At 48.0% G+C, this 15,308-nt stretch overlaps 2 protein-coding genes across 3 annotated transcripts in view; one reads left to right on the forward strand and one right to left on the reverse strand.

Moving 5' to 3' along the window:
* CRYBG1 (crystallin beta-gamma domain containing 1) overlaps window positions 1-9,411 on the forward strand; it is a 51,925-nt gene extending 42,514 nt beyond the window's left edge. Inside the window, exons 16-20 of the mRNA XM_055134616.1 lie at window positions 207-346; window positions 2,248-2,371; window positions 3,640-3,798; window positions 5,666-5,828; window positions 9,315-9,411. Coding sequence (XP_054990591.1) covers window positions 207-346; window positions 2,248-2,371; window positions 3,640-3,798; window positions 5,666-5,828; window positions 9,315-9,403 — 675 coding nt within the window. The 3' untranslated portion in view covers window positions 9,404-9,411. The remainder of the gene's footprint in view (window positions 1-206; window positions 347-2,247; window positions 2,372-3,639; window positions 3,799-5,665; window positions 5,829-9,314) is intronic.
* The window catches only part of RTN4IP1 (reticulon 4 interacting protein 1), a 46,017-nt gene continuing 35,274 nt past the window's right edge, over window positions 4,566-15,308 (reverse strand). The window contains exons 9-10 of one of the 2 annotated variants that reach the window (XR_008629743.1): window positions 10,167-12,673; window positions 4,566-5,787 (exon numbers count right to left, since the gene is read on the reverse strand). Coding sequence is in view for 1 of the 2 variants with exons in the window: in XM_004605700.2 (XP_004605757.2) it covers window positions 12,566-12,673 (108 nt within the window). In the remaining variant the exon portion in view is untranslated. Of the gene's footprint in view, window positions 12,674-15,308 lie in introns of both variants that reach the window. The other variant, XM_004605700.2, reaches the window with a different exon arrangement.

The following is a 15,308-nucleotide window of genomic DNA, read 5'->3' on the forward strand; positions in this document are numbered from 1 at the left end:
CTCCTACCTACCTTCTGTCTTCCTGCTTCCTGCCTATCCTCTTAGCTTTGCCTCAGGTGAACAGCCAGGATTTCCTGCACAGAGGGGATCTGTGCAGGCCCATGTTGGCTTACTCTTATGCACTGTCCTCGTGAGAAGGTGATTTCACCTCAGTCTGAATGATTATTCAAGATGAATAATGGAACATGGCTTCTGCTTCATAACAGGAATTTTCTGAACCGACAATTATTCTTTTTGAAAGAGAAGGCTTCAAAGGGAAAAAGATTGAGCTTAATGCAGAAACAGTGAATCTTCGGTCCCTGGGATTCAATACACAGATACGCTCCGTTCAGGTGATTGGAGGCATGTAAGTGTATTATCTACTTGTTTATCCAGTTAAAGGGATCATTTTTAAAAATGTGACTTGGGGGAACTAGAGATAGTATAGTGGGGATGGTACTTGCCTTGCACCTGCCTGACCCAAGCTTAAACCCCAGGACTGCATATGCCAGGAGTCATCCCTAAGCACATGGCCAGGAGTAAGCCCTGAGAACCCACAGGATATGGCCCCCAAAAAACGAGAGAGGGAGAGGGAGGAGATAGAGGGAAAGAGAAGGAGAGGGAGAGATTTGATATTTCTCTCCCATATCTCCTTAAATTGACATGTAACAACCCCTTATTTTCTGTGGATTAATAAGCAAACATCTTCAGCATATACTTTTCCCATTGAGAAAAGCTGTATGAGATCTCTTTCATCCCTCCATTCAGATGTTCCGTTTTCTTTAGCTGAGGATTTTGTACTAGTCAGAGTTCCTGGGGGAAGGCTTCCATTACCAGGCTGCAGCTCATGTATGGAGCCTTCTTCCTTGGAGAGTCAGGAGGAGCTGGTCTCTCTCAGCCTTCTGAAAACACCAACCTTTGATTCCAGAGCAGGGGATGGGGTTTCCCTCTAGACATCACTACCAGCTGCTATATAAAATCATTCAAGGTCAACATGGAAGGACTCTCCTCAACCTTGAGCATTTGGAAATAAGTGTGTTTTTCAGAAAGCATCTCCTTGGGTCAGGGGATCACCCAAAAGTGCTCATGCTGAATCTGCTGAGCTCTGGGTTTGATCCCCAACACTGGATGTTCCTCCCAGCACCACCAGGCGTGGCCCACAAACCTCTCCCTGCCCCACACACCGAAAAGTGGCATTTTTCTTGCACTCACAAAGCAATCGGTGTAGTCTTCCTGTATTCTTCAGACAATGATGGGACTAAAGCTATTTAAAAATTGATTACAGAGTATGACAGTGGTAGAATTATTAGTGATTTTTTTAAAAACAGGTTTTAATGACTATTTTGCTTTGTGATTCAATGGCTAAGCTGATAACAGTTGTGAGTTCAGGAGGAGCAGTGAGGAAGATGCCTTTTTGATGGAACAGATATCCAAAGGGAAGGTTGGTGGGGTGCTTGTGCACCAGACCATGCACCCCACCCTTGCTCAACTGTGGGCACTGGCACCCTTGGGAGAAGATGTCAGTAGCTTCAGCAGTTTCCTGGATTGAGAGTAATTACACCCATTTTAAGCATTTATTGAGTTATTTTTTAAATTTATTTTATTGATCACCATGAGATAGTTTTAAACTTTCATGATTAAGTTTCAGTCATACAATGACTGAATATCCATTCCTCCACCAATGTGCATTTTCCACACCAACGTTTCTAGTATCCCTCCCACTCCCCGCCTCTGCGGCAGACAACTTCCTTCCTACTCTCTCCTTTTGGGTGTTATGGTTTGCATTACAGATACTAAGAGGCATCATGTTTTGTCCACAGTCTACTTTCAGCACGCATCTCCCATCCCAAGCTATCCCTCCAACTATCATTTACTTAAGCAGTCCCTTCTCCATCCCAGCTTCCTGTTCCCCCAGCACATGAGGCCTGCTTCCAAAACCATGGAGCAATCCTCCTGGATCTTGTTGTTATTTTTATTTAATCCTATGTCACACTCATCGTGTGCTACATGCTAAGAACTTTACATACACAAATTAAAAGATCTACTATTAAAACTGAAAACAATGTATGAAAAGCTATAGGAAATACCAGGCTTTTCAACTAAAAGATTCTCTCTATTTTGTTCTTTGGTTCCATTGTCTTCCTCAATGTACATTTACAGGAGAAAGCTCATTCTATAGTTGGAGGCATGTAAAAAATAAACAGGCGACTGGGGCCGTGGACAGATGGAAGTTGCCACTCACTCTGGTTGATCTACTCTCTTTCACAGATGGGTCACTTATGAATATGGCAATTACCGAGGTCGGCAGATCCTGCTGTCCCCAGCAGAAGTTCCTAACTGGTATGAATTCAGTGGATGCCGCCAAATAGGGTCTCTCCGACCATTTATTCAGGTACTTTTCTTTCTGTTACTTTAAATAGACTCTGCTGAATATTTTTTTTCTCGGTGTAAATATGATTTGGCTTTTTGGGCTCATTTTTTCGCCTCCAATCTTATTTTATTTTTATAAAGTTGTTCACAATAATTTATTATATCCAGTATCCCAACACCAATCCCACCACCATAACTTAGCCTTCCCACCACCACCCAAGCTTGCCCTAAAAGCAGATCCTAAATAATTTATTTTGTATGACTTATTACGAATGTGTTAAAAGTGATCCAAAAAATTTCCTTAGAGGAAAATGTGTGAAGATTTTTGTATCTCACATTAAGCCCTTGTATAAGAGATTACTAACATGTTGTTACATGTTGAGCCTTGTGTGCTAATATTTATTTATTTTTGGATCAAGATCAATTGCCTTCTTCCTTAGCCCCATCAAATGTGGTGTGCTACTCTTGGTACATCAGTGGAGTATGAAATTTCCAGGGATTCTAAAATTTTAACTAGGGTGATACAACTAGAGATGACTTTGGGATCTGGAAACATCTCTGCAGCTTGTGGCTCTCTTCCAAGATTTATTTGTGAGTCTTTGGATCATGGCCGTTAATGAGCTTATATGGCGCCACAGTCAGTTTGTGGGCCTGACCACAAGGCTCTGGGAAAGACAGCGAAATGGAGGGAGGTCACCTATTCCCAACTGTGGGAGCCTGGAGATTTCCATCACAAAAGCTTGGTTCAATTTTTTTTTTTTTATAATCTTACTTTATTTTTTCTTTCTTTCTTTCTTTTTGGGTCACACCCAGCAATGCTCAGGGGTTACTCCTGGCTCTGCACTCAGGAATTACTCCTGGTGGTGCTTGGTGGACCATGTGGGATGCTGGGAATCAAACCCAGGTCGGCTGGGTTGCAAGGCAAACACCCTACCTGCTATGCTATTGCTCCAGCCCCCAAGCTTGGTTCAATTTTAAGTTTGGAATTAGTTGCCTTCCCTTGGCCTCCTTGTCTGCCTGCACTTAGATCTGCTAAGTGCCAGCTGAGCTCAGAAAATCCCCAGTCACAGGGCCCATGTGGCTTTAGCAGGTTCTGCCCTGGGGGGCATCTTTGGAATTTTTCCTATTCTTCTCTTGGGGAAACCCCCACCACCTTGTGATTTTTGTAGGTACTTAATTACCCCTAATCTGGCCTCACCTTTAGATCCTGCCCCTGATGTTTGTTCAGTGCTTCTTCTAATAGCGCAAAGGATACAATGACTGATGATCACTGTGATTTTTATCTCCTAGAAAAGAATTTATTTTCGACTGCGAAACAAAGCCACGGGGCTGTTCATGTCGACCAATGGAAACTTAGAGGATCTGAAGCTTCTCCGGATACAGGTCATGGAGGATGTCGGTGCTGATGATCAGATATGGATTTATCAGGAAGGATGCATCAAATGCAGGGTGAGTCTTTGGGATGGGACAAGGGTCTGTAATCGCCTCATCAGGCAGGAGCTGTTTTGCAGACGGCACCTTCAGGAGTAACGTGGAAGACTTTTCACGAAAGTAGTTCTTGGCTCTGAGAGAAGGAGGCGGGCAGTTTCACCCAGGAGCTCGATCGGCACTGGGCAAAGACTGGGTGTGTCTGTCCCTCACCCCTTTCCTGAAGCCGCCTGTTAGAGAAATAAGCTGGAGCCTCGGCTCTGTCAGTGCCGCTCACTCTGGCTATGCTGCCATTGTGGGGGGGGGGGCCCGCCGAGGATGGAGGGTGACAGGCTAGGAACCCTGTACATGCCCAGACTGTCTCCTACTGTCCCGTGTTCCACAGTAGGCGATGAACCCTCTCCCGCCTGCTCCAGGCGACCTGAAAACACTAAATGTCGTCAGGTTTTATGAGAGAAGTCCGTGCTTTTATTATACTTATTCTTTTGAAGCGCCTTGATTTTATGGGCTTGACTGCCCTCCTTTTTTCCCTTTTTTCACTGGGTGCCCATGAGTCAGCAGAAGGCAGAGGGCCCATACCCAGGACCGAGCATGGCCTGTGGGTGAGCTGTTCCGTGCTGGAGGGAGCTGCTCTCCATGCCCACAGATTCTGTTTAGACAGGAGAGAAGGAACAGCCCAAGACACCTGAGGAGTCATACCACAAGCCTGAGAGAGGCCAGCATTGGTCTTTGAAGAATCTTAAGTCGGGAAAACAGTGCCTTTCATTTGTTTTTTTACACACACACACACACACACACACACACACACACACACACACACACACACACACTCTTTGGTTTTTTATACACACACATACACTCTCTCTCTCTTTAGTGGTGCTATTTAGCAACTTTGAATAGGTCCCTAAGAAAGCGTCATAGATGATCACCATCCTTTCATCTCAATAGAAAAGAATCAGAGCTACACCTGGTGGTGCTCAGGGCACGTGTTGCTGGGAATGCAACCCAGGGGGCAAGGCGTGCGCAGTCCTACCTGCCTCCGTGAGCATTTTCTGTAATGAATATGTGCTAACATGTCCTGAAAACTCTGATTCCATTGTTGACACGCTAAGGGTTGATTTACTGCCATAAAATCTACGTTGAAAACACGCGATACTGCATTTGTTTTCTTCCTCTGTAGCTGGGTAGTGCACTTTGGGGAACACGTCTTAGGAAGTGAAAGGGAGGAATCAATGAGTGCAGTGATCTTCAGCCACTTCTGTGCTGGAGCAGCGTTCAGAATTAGAGCTGCGCTCAGACCATGGGAGAGTGGGTTAAACAGAGGGGGCAGTGACGGGGATGCAGCTACTGGCCCGGTCTCAGGTTAGGTGCTTTCTAAGAGGGAAAAGGATCACGGTGGGCATTCTAGTGAATCAAGGTAGTTTTTTCCCTCTGTTCGATTTTGGCTGTTTTGTTTTGTTTTAGGGCTACACCCAGTGATGCTCAGGGGTTACTCCTGGCTCTGCACTCAGTAATTACTCCTGGTGGTGCCCGGGGGGACTGGGGATTGAACTTTTGTCAGCTGCATGCAAGGCAAGCGCCCTACCCGCTGTTCTATTACTCCGGCTCCACAGAGGGCATTTTTATGGTCTAAGGCTTTGTCTACCTGTAAGACAAAGAAGAGTCTCCTAAGCAAAAGTTACTTTTGAGGGGCAGTAACTGAGAAAGCTCCATCACGCATGTCCTCTGAAATAAAGGGTGTAGGTACTGTTGTTTGAGTGCACTCATCTTGGTTGACTATTAAACCCCTCATGTGTGGCACATGAAGTTAGAAAAGATCAGGGAATTGGTTACAGTGGTCCCTACCTGCATCTCCAGCACTGAGGTGTTTGTCTCTCCCACCGAGCAGATAGCAGAAGACTGCTGCCTGACGATTGTGGGGAGCCTCGTCACCTCGGGCTCAAAGCTGGGCCTGGCCCTCGACCAGAATGCCGACAGTCAGTTTTGGAGTATGAAGTCCGATGGCAGAATCTATAGCAAGATGAAGCCTAATTTAGTTTTAGATATCAAAGGTAAGTCATTTGCTTTGTATTTTATCTTTCTTTGGTTAGCCAGAAATTGATTCCTTACTTTTGCATGTACTGTTACGGTAAGTGAGCCTTCCCACGCTCCAGGCTAGCCTGTGTGCTAACAGCCCAAGTAGACTTCACAGACACTTCAAGAAGACAGTGTTCTCTCTTCCTGCCCCCTTTTACAGCTCTAAAGTCTGAGGCCTTGCACGTGGCTGACCCAGTTTCGATTCCCAGCATCCCATATGGTTCCCCAAGCACTGCCAGGAGTAATTCCTGAGTGCAAAGCCAGCAGTAACCCCTGAGCATTGCCAGGTATGACCCAAAAAGCAAAATAAAAAAAAAAAATAAAAGTTAAGAACAAGGGGCCAGGGAGAAAGGCCAGTCAGGGGGCTGGAGTGTACATGCTTTGCATGTAGGGGTCCTGGGCCAGCACCACATGGCCTCCCGAGCACTGCTGGGTGTAATCTAAAATACAAAATAAAAGGCAATAAATCTCACTCGACCTAGATGTTTGAACTCAGTAAACTGTTGTTCCTGTTGAGAAACCAATGAAGATTTTTTTTCAACTCATGACATAATTTTGCTTTAGATTATTGGAAGAAACTTTTCTCTTCCCTACCATGAAAGCAAGCATAATTATTTTGATAAATCTGGTGAGCTAGTTTTAACAGTATTACTAACCATACATGTTCTATTTTAAATCATTGCTAGAAAGTCAGGTCAGCATTAATCAGTGCTCTTGGCTAAAGCTATTTTCAGAAATTAAGGTATAAGGGTCAAGGAACAACTGCAGCCTGATTTTAAAACACTCTTTCTCCATAATGGCAAATATTTCCACAGAGCTTTGATGACGGCAGGGGGAGGGAACTTGCTCTGAGGCTTCTTGGTGATTCTGGGTATAGAGTGGCCAACCTCACTTAGCAATGGGATTAATGAACATTTCTAGAGAACCCAAGTGACTGAAAAGGTGTTCAGGGACAAACTGAAGAAGTTTAGGGGGACAAAGAACACACAAATTTAGGGAGCACAGACTAACGTGTAACTCCAAGCAGAATGGGGACCAGAAATAATAGGAAATGTCAGTTGGGGGCCTTTGAAGGAAATGAATGCAGCATCCAAATATGAAGAGCAACAGAGGCTTCCTTCTTCATATTATATTTGGTATACTTATTCTCACAAAAGATTTACCAGTATGTAGACAGATAAACATACCCATTTAACACACATCAGCTTGAGGTCAAACTGGTTAAGAATCACTGACCTTTATTCATACTTTTCAGATTTTTTTTTTTTAGTATGTGTGATTTGGAGGTCATTCCCAGTGGTACTTGGTAGGGTCATACAGTGCCAGGGATTCAAGCAGGCATCTGGCATGCAAAGCACATGTGCCCGCCCATTGAGCTATTTCCCCATCCTTTATGATTTGGACCGACTTGTTGAACTCAGCTTGCCCTGCCTGGGAAGGCTAGCTTTCCAATTTTCTACAAAAGCTTAAAAAGTGACTAAGTTGGAAATATTCTGGATTTGGGGGGAAACACGAATGTGTTTCTTACAGTGCTAGTTGGCTTGTGTCCAGGATGAAAGCCACTGTGGGAGCATCTCTGCCTTCCCACAGCCTGTATCTGCTGGGTATTCACTCGGGCTGGCTCTGCACTGGATGCTAAGGTGCCAAACTCGCAGAGGTGAGGGGACGGATGTGTAAGAAACTATTTTGGTTTCATAGGCCTTCTATTCTAGAAGCTCTTGGTTACACAGGGATTCTTCCTTGTTAACACTTGACTGGGTTTAAGGATAGCAGACTTCCCGGCATGACTAGAACTCTGAGATCCTAGGGCATTCCTCCTGAGGCTTCACCTCAAATCTCCAACATCTCTTCCTAAAATGCATTCCGAAGTAGTTCAATGGCTCATGAGTTAAGTATACATGTGGACATTTAGAATAAGAGAGCGAAATGTAAATGTCTCAGAATGTGGTAGAATGATGCCATCTTGTGGACATGGAGAGTAAAGCTATATACCTCACATACCCTACAATTACTTCTTGGAGAGCCCTGCAAGCTACCAAGAGTTTCCTGCCCGCACAGGCAGAGCCTGGCAAGCTACCCGTGACGTATTAGATATGCCCAAAACAGTAACGATAGGTCTCATTCCCCTGACCCTGAATGAGCCTCCAATCATTGGAAATGACGAGTAAGGAGAGGCTGCTAAAATCTCAGTGCTGGGAGGAATAGAAATGCTACTGGTGCCCACTTGAGTAAATCGACGAACAACGGCATGACAGTGATACAGTGATACCCTACAAGGGAAATACAGACATGTTCTCTGTGGCCCTTAATAAACGCTGATATTTATTAGCTGCCTCATCAAACCATTTGTTACATGCTAGTATCTCTGTAAGATTGATTAGACCCTGTGCCTTCTCAGTATTTGGGAGGTGAGTTCTTGGGGACATCCCTGCATTATTCCAGCCTCCATGGCAGCGGTGGAAGCTGATTCACACTCACTTTGGAAACACCAGCAGTCTAGTGAGCTGGTGGGCTCAGAGGGCTTGTGCACGTAGTCTGCATGCAGGAGGCTCGGGTTCAATCCCTAACCCTCTCCTTGAGCATCTCTGCCTGTGATCCCCAACCCCCCTGAAAACTATACATTTTAATTCTTCTCAAAGGCAGATTATTTAACAACTTTTAGGCTTCCCAATTAAAATGATAATAACCCACAAGAAGTACATCAAATTACTCTGATCTTAAAAAAATAAATTAATTTCTTGAGTAACAAAGGAAGACCTGTGGCTGAAGGAGAGGTTTCCGAGAATCCCGGTGTGGCGTGGTGTCCCTGAGGAAGGGACAGCAGGTCTGCTGCTGGTGACACCCACCACTTTCGTTGAAGACTTACGCACAATGGTCTCATGCAGCTGCCTCTGACTGATCAACCTGTTTGTTTCCATGCAAAACCCGCTCCTGCATACACCCATCCCACCCCGCTCAGGCCTACCTGCTTTCCTCCTGGGACTTCACACAGCATAGCCTGTCTAGCCTGGCATGCCTGCATGCAGGGAAAGGAGCCCCAGGATGCCGCTCACATGTGTGTGTGTGTGTGTGTGTGTGTGTGTGTGTGTGTGTGTGTGTGTAGTGGGGGATGAGGGGGGTTAATCTGAAGGGATTTTCACACACTTCCTGGGACTTTAAGAAGCATATCTTGTCTAGCTTGGCATACCTGTGTAGGAAAGGAGCCCCAGGACACTGTGTGTGTGTGTGTGTGTGTGTGTGTGTGTGAGATGGGATCTATCTGAAGGGATTTCCACACACTTTCCCCAGCACAACTAGAGCCCCCAAGCCCATGGGTGCATGCTGGGGCTTCTCCCAGCTGTTTCCGTGAGGTGCATGGCCCAGCTTGCTGCCTCCAATTATCCTGGGACTGTGGTCAGCTGTGTTCCCCCACCCCTCCTCTGCCCACACAAGCTTCCTCTGATCCCTTTTCTTTCTTTCAGGGGGTACACAGTACGATCAGAGTCACATCATCCTCAACACAGTCAACCAAGAGAAGGTCACTCAAGTGTGGGAAGCCATGGTTCTATAGGCCGGAAGAAGGGTGCAGGAGGAGTACTTCGGGCGGTGCTTCTGAACGGCTTATTTACAATAAAAAAAGGACAGCGGGAAGGAGAGCCTGGGGGATGTGACCTCCTGCCTCAGTGGCTCTGGTTTCACTCGGGGACCGAAGTGCTGCCACCCAGACCAGCACTGCATCCTGCCAAAGACTCTCATCACTGCCCACCATTTGTTTGTCCTTCTTTCATTGCTTGCCTTTCATTTCCTTTCAGTAGCTGCATAAAGAGGCTGCCTCAGTAGCGACTTTGGATGTTGAAAAATAACATTCTATCAAGGCTTTATAAGATAATGTACATTTAGAAAATTATGTGTAAAGGTAGTGAGAGAAGAGAAAGAGGAACAAATCTACCAGCTTTATGGACCTATGGATCCCGCTAGCTTGTAAACTAGAGAAGACCGTTCAGCATTGAGAAGAAATAATTGACTGAGTCTAATTTTGATCCATGGCTGGCCTTAAGTTTTCTGGAATTGCACTGTGTAGCTAAGTGGGGAAAGCCTTATACTGAGATGTATTTTAAGGAACAAATGAAATGCCGCTTTCTTTCCGTTAATATTACAAATTAGCAAGTCTGAAAGATTTCATGCCCACGTCTGCTAACCTCTGTCAGAAGGATTGGGATTCTCTTCACTCCCCCGTGGGCTGCCCTGGGATGTTCTGCATGTTCAACCCTTTTCCTATGGAGATACTGGAACAGTATTAACCGGACCTCACTGGTTAGTCCAGCTTCGCTCACCTCAGCTCTGGAGCAGTGGTACGCCGTCCTTCGATAGACTCAGGTCTTCCAGCCCAATTTCCTCCTGTCCTGTCCTGCTCCCTCAGTACAAGGCCTGCAGGAACTGCCTTGTATGGGATGGTCAGGCCCTGCCTGCTGGCAGGATGACCTCAGGCCTCAGGACAGAGCACAGCACCCTGTGTTCACTCCAGACAGTAGAGCAACACCAGCAGTGATCGCCAAGAAAAGAAGACAAGCCGTAGGGGATGCCTGTTGGTCAGCTGGAAAAGTGTGGAGCAGGTGTTACGTGGAACACAGATTCTGCTGGGCTGCTGCTGACAGCACCCCGGTGCTGTCTACCTGTATTCATGTGAGCAGTTTGGACTTTGTGTACTCTCTTTCCTTTTTTGTCCTTGTTTTGTTGCCCTAGTCACTGAATACTGATGCTCTGGTCACAGGAAGAACAAATCTCATTTGCCTTTCATCTGTCCCAAAATGTGTTTCTGATTCTAGACATTACCTCTCTGCATTCTGGTCAGCAGTTACGGTCATCACAGTTGTTTCTCTTTCCTTTTGGAATAACATTTGCACACGTACAACACAGCCGACAGGCCTGCCTTTTTCTTAGATGTATAGATCTGATCGTAGGCCCCTGTGTGTATTATCACAGTGGGAAGACATTTTACAGTAGTCTGTGTTGAATTTTTCTCTTCAATAAACTTGTTTCTGGTTTAACTGTGTTGATGAAATCTGATCCAAGTCCATTCAGTAGCTCTCATCACCTTTCAAAGAGGGTCAGCTGGCAGATCAGGAACAACTGCTTCTAATCAGGAGGAGGAAGTGGATTTTGGAGGAGAGTGGGCTGACCCCTTTCCAGATGCCTGGGGACAGGTATGCTTCTTTTTTGGCAGTGTGGCCCAGACGTTAAGTGAGAACTACAGCCCTCATGCTGAGGAATCCCACCAAAGGGAGAGAAAAGGGCTGAAGTTGCTGTGAGGGCAGGCAAAATGGCTAGGGAAAAAAATTACTTTCTTTTGAGATAAACTTGTGTTAGCGAGTCCAGCAATCCTGAAGCACATTGGTGAGCCAATGCACCACCAGGGGTGAACAGGAAGAAGCCAAGTAGAGAGTGACTCATGATAGTTCTCTAGCAAAACTGTTGAGTGTCTGAAGCTTGATGATGAGGATTGGTACCAGGGAGACACGGCCCGTCAGTGACTGACCCAAGTGGCAATGGGGGCTGCCATAGCCTGAGCATCGCAGGATACCCAGGTGCAGACAGTGACAGTCAGAAACGGGAAAATTCTGACTAAACCAGGTAACTGGAGCCTTATCATTGCTTGCACAAGCCTTCTGAGAATCATGTTTTAGTAGCTGAAAAGGGCCAGACCTCATGCAAAATGTTAAATTTTTGCCCCCAGGTTTAAAATTTCACATTAGGAACTGAAGAGGTAGTACAGCAGGTAGGGTACTTGCCATGCAAACAGCCAACCTGGGTTTGATCCCAGATCCCCCCACTCAAGGGAGTAATTCCTGAGTGCAGAGGCGGGAACTACCAGAGCTCCACTGGTGTGGTCCCCCCCACCCCCCAAAAAAATTAAATTTTGTATTAAATTTGGCTACTAAGAATTATACAACAGGGGGCTATAGCAATACTACAGAGGGTAGGGCATTTGCCTTGCACTCGGCTGACCCAAGTTCAATCCCCGGCATCCCTTATGATCCCCTAAGCACCGCCAGGAGTAATTCCTGAGTGCAGAGCCAGGAGTAATCCCCGAGCATCACTGGATGTGACCCAAAAAGCAAAAAACAAACAAACAAACAGGTCACCAAATTGTATCCATTCCCTTCAGAGATTGAGAGCTTGGCAGGCTCTCAGGACCACATTAGAGCAGGGGAAAACCAAATTTCAAACAGCCAGTTAGGAATGTGCTCACGAATACCCTAGAAAGAACTAGCTGTGAGTGTGATTGTCATGCTGTCATCCTCTGCCTGCCCAAAGTTCCCTTTTCAGACATTAAGAATAAATAGTTTGAGCTACCTGAGAAGGAGCCATGGCCGCTGTCCAACATGGTATGAAAGAAGAGCTTCGAAGATGGAAGATGCCGTTCTCCTTGACTTTATGCACTCGCTCACGTGGAGCTAGTTGGAATGACTGTGCTGTCTCTCAGCCCTTTGTCCCCCCCCACCATCCTGGTGGCCAGCGGGAATGAAGCAGCTCACTGGGCAGGGCCCGAGGAAGAGCTGGGGTGGCGTGTGGCCATGCAACCCTATCTGCCCCATTTGGAAGACAGGAGGTGATGGCAAAAAACCGCATTTGTTTACATTTATATTGTGGGATTTACGGGCTAATCCGGAAAGGGCGAGCCCAGGTAAGAAGTCTGCATCTACAGAGTACTTGCCAACCACCAAGCATTTATTCACACAACATTAATCACCGTCTTCCCGCGCGCGTGGCCTCTCTCCACCTTCAGGAAGGCTTCTGGAACTTGAGAAAAAGGAAAGGTTTTCTCGATAACCGGCTTGATCTGGAAAAGAGGAGAGGAGGCGGACAGGTGGTCAAGAGAACTTGCCTCTGACAGGCTGAGAGCCCCCTTGCCTGGTTCCTTCACAGCGGGAAGGGTCCTTCCTGGGACCCTTTGCTCTCCTGCGCCAGGTCAGGGGCTCGCCTCTAGCCTGCCCCGTGTACCCCCGAGTCAGCAGCCCACTCGGCCCCATTTAGTCTTCCCTCCGCCTCAAGCTGGTCGTGGCACATCCTATTTCATAACCCGTCAATAGCTCCCAGACGCAGCCTTCAGAGGCCACCCCGAACCCCTCCACAGCCCCTCTGAGTCGGCTTTGCTGGAACGGCCTCCCTGACACTGTGGGTATCTTGGTGTGCCCATGCCATGCCTTGAACTTCTACCAACCTCTGCCTGGGTACTGCCTCTTGCCACTGTTCCCAGCAACTCTCCCTCACAGACAGATGCCTGTTCTGGCCAAGCACACATCCAGCGGGATAATACAGTAAATGCCAAGAGCGGCTGTGCCGGGATTCCAGCTGTTGGCCCCAGGCTGCTCCACAGCCCCACGCATAGTTTACAATGGCCGGAGAGAAAGTTCTGGAGCTCAGACACTTGCCTTCCCAGTGGCTCACTAGGGTTCGATCCCCCCGTGGACACTGGAGCACCACCAGGTGTAGCAGCCCTTTTACACGCCCCCCCGCCCCGGCCACCCCCGTTTCCAGGTGTTCCACCAAATATACAGAGCACCTGTGGGCCACTTCTCCAAGCCCCACAGTGCAGGGCTCAGCACTTGGCCGGAGCAAGAGCTGCACAGATGTCGGGGGTTTTCTCACCCGCTACGGTAAGTGGGAGGCAAGAGGCTGCTGTGGGCTAACCTTGAGCTTCAGCCCTAGGAAGTTCTGCTGAGCAGCAGCTGGTTAGAACCCACGAGACCCACGGTACGCAGCTCAGTCATGAATGCGCCACATTTTCCGAACTGCACCACCAGAACCAGGACCCTCAGCAACCTCCGCTGAAAATGAAATCCTGTTAGTGGTGCCCTCTCGGAGTGAAAACTACCCCCCACGGAACTCTTCTTTCTCAAAGCTTCAGGCAACCTTCCATCACTGTCAGCTGTATCATCGTGGCCTGTCTCCCAGAGGTCTGATGTCAGGAGGCAGCCGGTACAGATGGCCTAAGACGCTGTTTCTTTACAAGAGAAGTCCTCTTGTAGCACTTGGATGCATTTGCTATTCCTTTCTCCGGAATGAATTCCATAGCCTATGCAACAGGAAAATACCTGACTCTGATAGTCCCCTTCTCTTCTGGGTTCACAAGTTCCAGTGGGCTCTTAATAAAAGTTAACAACTTGGGCTGGAGATCATGGTTCTCAGGCAGGGCGCTAGCCTTGCACACAGTTTACCTGGGTTTGATCCCTGGCACCTGCTTAGTGCCCGGAGCCCCAGCAGGAGTGATCCCTGAGCTCAGAATCAGGAGTAAACCCTGAAAACTGCCGGGTATGATCCAAACCCTTCATTTCTCCCCATTTCACTTCCCAAAAAAGTTAACAGCTTGCATAGATTGTCCTTAGCTAGGTGCTAGCGAGTGTTCTCTCTCTGTTATCTCATTTGATCCCTATAAACCATGATCCAGGCAGCTGCTATTATCCCCATTTCACAGATGCAGGAATGAAGGTGCTGGGTGGGGGAGGTAGCTCACTGAGCACCTGTTGTGGGTTTGATTCCTGGCACCTCATGATCCCCCAAGCACTGAAGAGAGGGGTGGGGAGTAGCTTCCGAGCAGTGCCCGGTATGGCCCTCTCAAAACTCATGAGAAAGAAATGAAGACGCCACTCCGTCACGCTGCCCAGGGATGCATGGGCGCTGAGCGACTAGGCTGGGTTTCTCTGTGCGCTGATCTGCTATTCCCGAAAATCTTCAGGGGAGGGAAAGATTTCTCGTAGCTCCTGTCTTTCCTGGCCTGACCTGTGCTGAGCAGCCATGCCAACCGGGCACCGCACCTCCAGAGCTGGTGGCCGCTGTGGGACAGAGGCTCCCCTCCGCCGGCACCCCTCCCCCCCAGACACCTGAATTCAATAAACCATGGGATGCCCCAGCAAGCTCGGCGTAACTGCTGTCTTCCGCAACACAGCTGCCCCTGTGCACGGGGCCTAGCCGGCCGGTGGATGAGACCTCCTTGCCTCTCCCACTAAAAGACCAGAACCCATTAAAGTGGCTTCCTGCATACGGCAGAGCCTGCTCCTCCCTGCCAGGCCTCGGGGGCGCTGGTCACATGCAGAGCGCCTGGCTCTCTCAATACCAAGGAAGGCTGCGCTGCCAGTACTCAGGTGGAGATGGTGCATTTTAAGTGGACATGCCCGCCGAGCTGCGTGCCCGCAGGGTGGGCAGGACTGCAGCCTTTGTCTGGGTCTTCCGCTCTTGACTTGGATCGCTCATTCTACAGACTGGGTGCTGCCTTCTGAGCCCGGGACGGCTACACCAAACAGGTGCCCGAGGAAGGAGGAATCTAGAAAGGAAAGGAGGCAATACCGCCACCCACTGAGCACTAGACACGAGTCACAAAAAAACAGTGCAGCTGTGGTGCCCCCTGCTCAGCTCACAGAGGAGCCCGGAATCCACTCCAAGCTTCCCAGCTCCAGAATGAGCTGCCCCGCCCCTCT

Source organism: Sorex araneus, chromosome 4, assembly GCF_027595985.1.
Source record: "Sorex araneus isolate mSorAra2 chromosome 4, mSorAra2.pri, whole genome shotgun sequence".
Lineage (NCBI taxonomy): Eukaryota > Metazoa > Chordata > Mammalia > Eulipotyphla > Soricidae > Sorex > Sorex araneus.